The sequence below is a fragment of the Hypomesus nipponensis genome, chromosome 2, assembly GCF_054491055.1.
Source record: "Hypomesus nipponensis isolate SF chromosome 2, ASM5449105v1, whole genome shotgun sequence".
NCBI classification, from domain to species: Eukaryota; Metazoa; Chordata; class Actinopteri; order Osmeriformes; family Osmeridae; genus Hypomesus; species Hypomesus nipponensis.
In genome coordinates this window covers 3,283,396-3,291,175 of record NC_140362.1, presented here as the reverse complement: position 1 = coordinate 3,291,175, position 7,780 = coordinate 3,283,396, and the positions used below count along the sequence as shown (strand labels likewise).

Sequence of the window (7,780 nt, the reverse complement as noted above, 5' to 3'; positions counted from 1 at the left end):
GTTGGTCGTGACGAGGTGTCCTTCTTTTCGCTTTTATTTCTAACCTGTTCAAATATCAGACTCAGGCAGCTACTGTCTCTTTAAAAACTTACGTGTTTCTAGGGCGCGTGTTGAAAGTGGTGCAGACTGGGAAACGCCGTAAGCAACACATTGACCGTTTCGGCTAGCCTAGGTAGCTGAAGAGACTGATATTTATTACAAAATTGAATCGATTACGGTGAAGGTAACGTCATAGAAAATATTAATTTTATATCGGAAAATGTGTCACTTCTGGAAATGTTTTCTTTATTTTGATTTAGCGATTTTTTAATTCATTCATGTGTCAGTACAATAGCTAGCTAGCTACCTAACTAGGATGTCTGTTTAGCTAGCATTGCAACACAACCTGCCGGCTCTTGCCTGCTCTAGTTAACTTTTAGCTTGCAAATTAAATAGCTTGCTAGGCTAGCACTGTTTGTTTGTGGGCGACTTGTAACCTTTACTATCAACAGTTACCTGTCTAACAAGTTAGTTTAGGTTAGTGGGATGGTTTTACGATGAAAGTTATGCCGTTAGGTAGCTAGCATACAAGCCTAGAAGGCCACATGTGTAGCCAGTCGACGTGAACAGCTGTGTTCTGCATGTGACTGTCGACTCACAAACGGAAAAGTTGTGGCATCTGTGGAAGTCTGTCTCGTCACTGCCCTTTGTCGAACCGTGTAGCTCGCTAGCTGCTTGTGATATAAATATATTCTGGCTGTAGTAACCAGCGTCAGCTAGCCGCTGAGTAGAAAGTGAATAGTAAGTAGTTTTATCCAAGTGGCTAACTAAGACACTACTCTTCTCATGCATAGTCTTTACTCATAATGTTATTGTTGATCTTATTTGATGTTCTTTCTTGCCAGATCTGTACAAGCCATGCCTCCTAAGAAGACCGCAAAGAGACAGTTGGAAATCAAGCCAGAGGAATCTGCAAAGACGGCAAAAAGTCCCAAGAAAGCTAAAGGTAAAATTGGTTTGAAAATCCCGTCATCAGCCACTGTTCTGCAAAGACCCTCCTCACCACGCAGTCCCATGGCGGCCGGTTTTGTTACTGCCCTCCTTGTTTATTTTTCCGAGATGGCTAATTAAAATGTTTGCCCCCATTCGGCCTGTCCTGAATACAGCGTATGCGATGTGTGTTGTGACAGTCTCCCACAGCAGCCATGGGCAGGAGAAGGGCCTGGTCCTGGTTCTGGGCCAGGGAGATGTGGGTCAGTTGGGGCTGGGAGAGGATGTCATGGAGAGGAAGAAGCCTGCTCTGGTGCCCCTCCCCGAGGGCGTGGTGCAGGTGGCAGCCGGAGGCATGCACACAGTCTGTGTCAGCGACACGGGCAGCGTAAGTCAACAACACCAGGGCACGTTTTGCATTGAGCCATGGCCTGGTACATGCGCTTACCCAGTGAGCCATCAGGGTGCTCCATGGAGGGCATTCTTGACAGTCTTGTTTCTTTATCTCCCTCTCTTCTCTCTTCCCTCTCACCTCTTCACTCACTCTCTCCCTCCTCTCCCCTCCTCTCTTCTCTCTCCCTCCCGCACTCCCCTTCCCTATTCCCTCTCCTACCTCTCTTCTCTCTCCCTCCCTCCCCCACTCCCCTCCCCTATCCCCTACTTCCCTCTTCTCTCCCTCCCCTCTTCTCTCTCCCTCCTCTCCCCTCTTCTCTCTCCCTCCCCTCTTCTCTCCCTCCCCTATTCCCTTCTCTCTCCCTCCCCTATCCCCTCCCCCACTCCCCTCTTCTCTTCTCTCCCCCTCTTCCCTCCCCTCTAGGTCTACACGTTCGGCTGTAACGACGAGGGAGCCCTAGGCCGGGAGACGTCTGGGGAGGGTTCAGAGACGGTGCCGGGGAAGGTGGTGCTGGAGGACAGGGTGGTGCAGGTGTCTGCAGGGGACAGCCACACGGCCGCTCTCACTGAGGACGGTGCCGTGTACCTCTGGGGCTCCTTCAGGGTACGTCAGACGCCACCATGACCACCACTGCCGCCTGGCACGACGTCCTCTAGACCGGGGATCTGCCACCCTGGTCCTCAGGGCCCACTGCCCTGTATGGTTTATGCTGGGTACACACCACAAGATAATCGGGCAGATTTGGGGCCGATTTCCCCCTTCCGACAATCCTGGGTTATGTCCCGACAATCCAAGGTAATGTTCCGACAATCCCTTGGTTATGTCGCGACAATCCTAGGTTATGTCCTGCTTATCTACAGTTTATTTTATCACATTTTCCCTTGGTGTGAGGTGTGTTAAGTGACCAAACTTGCTTGGAAGAACGTCGGAGCCGCCCCGATCGCGCATTGTAAATATTTCACATTTCCGACCAGATATCCTGATGTGTGGGGGGAACCCCGAAGACAAACACCACACACTATAGGACCAAAAATCCTAGATGTAACCGTTTTGCTCCTATACAAACTGGTTTTCAACCAGTGTCCTGACTGAACACAGGAAATCTGCTAAATCTCTCGAGACTTCAGAATAAGCATGGCGGACGATATGCAGGAAGAAATTGCGATGATAGTGTTGGGAACGATTTTCACAGAAAATGTGCGGGGAAAAAAAAGAAAAGGGTTTGCTGTTGCCACAAATCGACAGGCTGATCCTCCATCTCTGCAGTCCAAATCCATTTAACTTTGTGCTGCGCCATGACTGCGTTTGTTATGCTTCCGTCTTCTCTCAGCTTGCTTGCTGATTGGATATTGTTTCGTTTCACGTGATCATTTTGGGGTTTGTCCTCGGGATTCCCCCCACACATCAGGATTTCTGACATGTTGAATATTTACGATATGCGACCGGGGCTTCTCTGACGTCCTTCTGAGTAGATTCGGTCACTCTTAAAACACCTCACACCAAGAGAACATCTGATCACATAATCTGCAGAACCATCATGATAATAGGGATATTACCGAGGATTGTCGGAAGGGGCGAAATCGGCCCGATTTTCCTGTGGCGTGTACCCAGCATTAAACATGCAGGACAGGTCGAAGACCTGCTGCTGTAGACCAAGCCGTGTGTCGGCTGAATGAGACTCAAGTGTTCCACAGCTGCTAATGTGGTTCTTTGTTGTTCTGAACCAGGATAACAGTGGGGTCATTGGCCTGTTGGAGTCCATGAAGAAATGTGCCCTGCCCGTCAAGGTCCCAATCAAAGAGCCTGTGGTGAAAATAGTCTCAGGTGAGATGTTTTGCAACCGCCACACCTGATTCTAATGAAGGGGTCGTTATGAAGCTCAGCGGAAGGCTGATCACTGCCCGTTCTTTTGAATCAGGTGTGTTGGAGCAGGGAAACATCTAGAACATGCAGGGCAGGGAGTCCCGAGGACCAGGGATGGGTAACGCCCTCCTCCTGGATCAGTGGCTCTTAACCCTGGTCCTCAGGGAGCCCCTGTCCTGCATGCTTTAGATGTTTCTGGGCTCCCACACACCTGATTAAAATGCATGTTCGTTACCAGGCTTCTACAGAGCTAGATAACGACCCATTTATTAGAATCAGCTGTGTTGGAGCAGGGAAACATCTAGAACAGGGGTGTCAAACTCCGGTCCTCGAGGGGCCGCTGTCCTGCATGTTTTCGATGTTTCCCTGATCCAGCTCACCTGATTCTAATGAATGGTCGTTATAACAACCCATTTAATTGAATCAGGTGTGTTGGAGCAGGGAAACATCTAAAACATGCAGGACAGCGGCCCTCGAGGACCGGAGTTTGACACCCCCGATCTAGAACATGCAGGACAGGGGGTCCTCCCTCCCCCCTCAGGTGCCCCTTGTTCACTTCCTCGTTTGCCCTTCCCCCCCCCCCCCCGTCGCTAGGTAACGACCACCTGGTGATGCTGACGCTGGGGGGAGACCTCTTCACGTCGGGCTGCGGCGAGCAGGGGCAGCTGGGAAGGGTGCCGGAGTTCTTTGCCAACAGAGGAGGCAGGAAAGGGCTGTGTGAGTATCAGTCGAGGATTCACCAAACCTCCGACCGCAGCTCTGCACACACACACCACACAGCAGCGCTGCACACACACACCACACAGCAGCGCTGGTCATCGAGTCCTCAACTAAATACACTTCCTTTGTTCCCGAGAGCCAATATGCAGAGGCATGTCGGAGTCCAGTTAGCAAGTACCACAATTCAGAATTAAAAAAAACAAAACAAGAGAAAGTGTGTAAAATGCACACAATAAAATACGCTACATAAAATGCCCTGGAGTAAAATGTATACATGTAGGATTCCTGGGCTGGCTCGAACATTGTCACCGTTTCTTCCATGTAATTGTGTGTGTGTGTGACTGGCGTGTGTGTGTGCGTGTGTGTTTTAAAGCCCGACTGCTGGAACCCCAGTTGGTGAAGGTCCGGTCCAGGGTCAAAGTTCACTTCACGGATGCCTTCTGCGGGGCCTACTTCACCTTCGCCGTGTCTAAAGAGGGCCACGTCTACGGCTTTGGACTGTCCAATTACCACCAGCTGGGTGAGCACCCACACAAACATGGAGCCTGGCATGATACGAGAGATAAGAGGAGAACATTACAAACAAGAGCCAAAAACAGAACGTATACAAAGAAGTAAAGGCTAAAAAGCTAGGACAAGTGCCTAATAGAATAACAAAGTAAAATTAATGAACTAAAACAGAATAGTTTCCTTCTGTCCATGACACTTTGTTACCTCCTCGCACGCGGTCGGCCTTTTTCCCCGTGTCACTCGCTTAACGGGGAGTTCAGTCGACGTGATGTCAGGGTGGCGTCAGGGTCCTAAAGCCCGCCGTCCCCTTCTTGTGCTTCCCAGGGACAAAGAGCGTGGACTCGTGCTTCGCCCCGGAGAAACTGACCTGCTTCAAGAACTCCACCACCTCCTGGGTGGGCTTCTCCGGAGGGCAGCACCACACGCTCTGCCTCGACTCCAACGGTGAGGACACGCCACCTCATGTTCTCACAGAGCACACGCTTGTATCCATAGCGACATACTGGGAGGGGGGGTGTGGGGGTATTCAGGTGGTCTAGGACATTTTTTGCATGCGTTTTGTCATCAGAGCTTACTGATTAACTCGTGCCCTGCCCCTTTTTGTGACACCACACCAATCACGTGTTGTGATTTCAGTCACGTGACATCCATGCTAAACCCAGCGTAAAAGTTCTGTGGACTAGACATTGTCATAGCAGAGAAGAAAACGCTCTGGAGCTAAGGTGTCCCACATTACTCAGTGTCCCAGATTACCCAAATTCACCCTATGTGAACTTGAAACCTCCTTGTTCTGCAGCCAAACGCTGTACAACTAAGCTATTCCGATTCCTGTCCCCAGATCAAAGCTGCAGCCTACTGAGTCTTATAGAGCATGAAGTCAGTCCTGGCCTGACTCTACAGCCTACTCAGTCGTGACCGGCTTGTTGACGAACAGCATGCTAACCTAGTTGAGCCAGAGCTTTTCCCTCATTCCTGGTTTGGGAATCAAACTTGTTAGTATCCCTGTGGAACTTGGCAAATAAATAATAATAATATATTTATTATTATTATTTATTATTTAAAAAATTAAGAAAAGGAAATGTGTTTTGTTTTGACCTGCGTATGTTGACCTGTGCCTTTTGACCATACAACTACCTGTCTTATGAGCTGAAATTGGACCGCGGAGGCTGCAAATGAACTCTTGATTGTGAACTCTGATTTTGAACAGCTGAATTGAGTGAGGGTTTCCCTGATTTTGTGTGTCGATGCAGGCCAGGCATACAGCCTGGGCCGGGCGGAGTACGGCCGCCTGGGGCTGGGCGCGGGCGCAGAGGAGAAGAGCGAGCCCACCCCTGTGCCTGGCATCGGGCCCGCCCAGGGAGTGGCGTGCGGCGCCTCCGTCAGCTACGCTGTGACCAAGCAAGGTGAGACTTCCTGTGTCTGGTGTCTCCGGGGCAGGTGAGACTTCCTGTGTCTGGTGTCTCCAGGGCAGGTGAGACTTCCTGTGTCTGGTGTCTCCGGGGCAGGTGAGACTTCCTGTGTCTGGTGTCTCCAGGGCAGGTGAGACTTCCTGTGTCTGGTGTCTCCAGGGCAGGTGAGACTCCCTGTGTCTGGTGTCTCCAGGGCAGGTGAGACTTCCTGTGTCTGGTGTCTCCGGGGCAGGTGAGACTTCCTGTGTCTGGTGTCTCCGGGGCAGGTGAGACTTCCTGTGTCTGGTGTCTCCAGGGCAGGTGAGACTTCCTGTGTCTGGTGTCTCCAGGGCAGGTGAGACTTCCTGTGTCTGGTGTCTCCAGGGCAGGTGAGACTTCCTGTGTCTGGTGTCTCCGGGGCAGGTGAGACTTCCTGTGTCTGGTGTCTCCGGGGCAGGTGAGACTTCCTGTGTCTGGTGTTCTTGTACAAGAGAGGATACTTTGGCACAATACACACACACACTACTACTACTTAGCACGGTACACACACTACTCAGTACAAGATGTTGTGATTGTTGTTGACCGTGTGTGTGCGTTCTGCAGGGTCTGTGTACTCCTGGGGCATGGGCACCAACCTGCAGCTTGGCACGGGGGAAGAGGACGACGAGTGGAGCCCTGTGGAGATGTCTGGGAAACAGCTGGAGAAGCGTGCAGTGCTGGCCGTGTCCAGCGGGGGGCAGCACACTGTCCTGCTGGTCAGAGATGAGCAGGAGAGCTGATGATCGCCCCTGCAGCCTGTAGTGGGGTGACCTTGGTGTGTACCAGCTGTGTTGAGTTCTTGCGTGCGGGAGGGGGCGGGGGGGTGGGGGTAGCTGATGTGACTTACTCCACAGAACCAAGCCTTGGAGGGAACAGGGTCTTGTTGTGGGAACAGGGTCTTGTTGAGAGCGCGGTTTGAAACTAGCTCCCAGTTACGACAGCTCTCGGCTCTAACAAAAACCCTAAACATCTTCAGATGTTGATCATGATAAACACGAGAAAGAAACTATTTTTTTAAATCTAGATTTTTTCTTTTCTTTTTATTACAAATCTTTAGTGTGTGCGTGTGTGTGTGTATGATTGTATGTACATGAGGGAAAATGATCAAGCTTTTTAAATGAATGAGTCCACTGTCTTTTAAAGATTTCCATATTCCTCAGAGCAATAAAAGTTCTGACAAGTTCAGAAGAGCGTTCTGGCATCAGCCCCACCAACGTTTTTGTCCATTTTGACCTGAATCTGCTCGTTGTACCCCTTGCACACTCAATAGGTTGTACTAGTTCAAAAATGTACCGCATATTGTACTGTATCACACTGTTTGCTTATGTGAAATTAAAAGTCCAACTTTGTTTACATTCTTTGTCCATAATATTCCTTATTTGTTGAGTTTTAATACTGCTTAAATTCTGCAGTGACGAGCTTCATCTGACACTTGCTACTTTGATGTCCTAAATTAGGAGATTACAAGGAAGGTAGTTACCGAGAAAGACCTATTCTGGTCATCGTGAACTGCTGTAGCTGGCCAAGTGACCGGCATTAACTGAGAACTTGAACGCAACTCTGGAAAGTTTAATGATAGCATGGAAGAAATGCGATGGATCACTTCAAAGGGACTCGCTTCCCATGTTGACCAGCAGGAAGTATCTGTCGTGGGGACTCTGCCTCTTTCATCTCGCTGTAGTGCACTACAGAGGAGGAGAGACGGGCATGAAACAGCCCTCGGCTCCATTTGAAATAATAAAGATGCAGAGGAGTGAGGTCTCTCTACCAACATCTACAGAGGGGTGAGGTCTCTACCAGCATCTCCTACAGAGGGGTGACGTCTCTCTCCCAGCATCTCCTACAGAGGGGGGAGGTCTCTCTCCTAGCATCTCCTACAGAGGGGGGAGGTCTCTAC

The 7,780-nt window shown here is 50.2% G+C and overlaps 1 protein-coding gene across 2 annotated transcripts; it reads left to right on the top strand.

Moving 5' to 3' along the window:
- Positions 1 to 106: 106 nt before the first annotated feature.
- On the top strand, positions 107 to 7,236 carry rcc1 (regulator of chromosome condensation 1). Of its 2 annotated transcripts, none has more exons than XM_084702315.1 (10): positions 107 to 223; positions 885 to 985; positions 1,170 to 1,357; positions 1,787 to 1,966; positions 3,091 to 3,187; positions 3,821 to 3,943; positions 4,320 to 4,466; positions 4,781 to 4,900; positions 5,707 to 5,859; positions 6,448 to 7,236. In XM_084702315.1, the coding sequence occupies exons 2-10, from the start codon at positions 898 to 900 to the stop codon at positions 6,621 to 6,623; spliced, it is 1,272 nt and encodes a 423-aa protein (XP_084558441.1). In that variant the 5' UTR covers positions 107 to 223; positions 885 to 897; the 3' UTR covers positions 6,624 to 7,236. The 2 variants fall into 2 exon arrangements, with proteins under 2 accessions (XP_084558441.1, XP_084558442.1); XM_084702316.1 differs by lacking the exon at positions 107 to 223 and adding an exon at positions 372 to 780.
- The last annotated feature ends 544 nt before the right edge of the window (positions 7,237 to 7,780 follow it).

Excerpts from the sequence above, each read along its gene's own strand:
- rcc1 (XM_084702315.1), top strand. The coding sequence starts at position 898 with ATGCCTCCTAAGAAGACCGCAAAGAGACAGTTGGAAATCAAGCCAGAG. Across the intron at positions 1,967-3,090 it reads ACCTCTGGGGCTCCTTCAGG|GATAACAGTGGGGTCATTGG; the intron begins GTACGTCAGACG and ends GTTCTGAACCAG. Across the intron at positions 3,944-4,319 it reads AGGAGGCAGGAAAGGGCTGT|CCCGACTGCTGGAACCCCAG; the intron begins GTGAGTATCAGT and ends TGTGTTTTAAAG.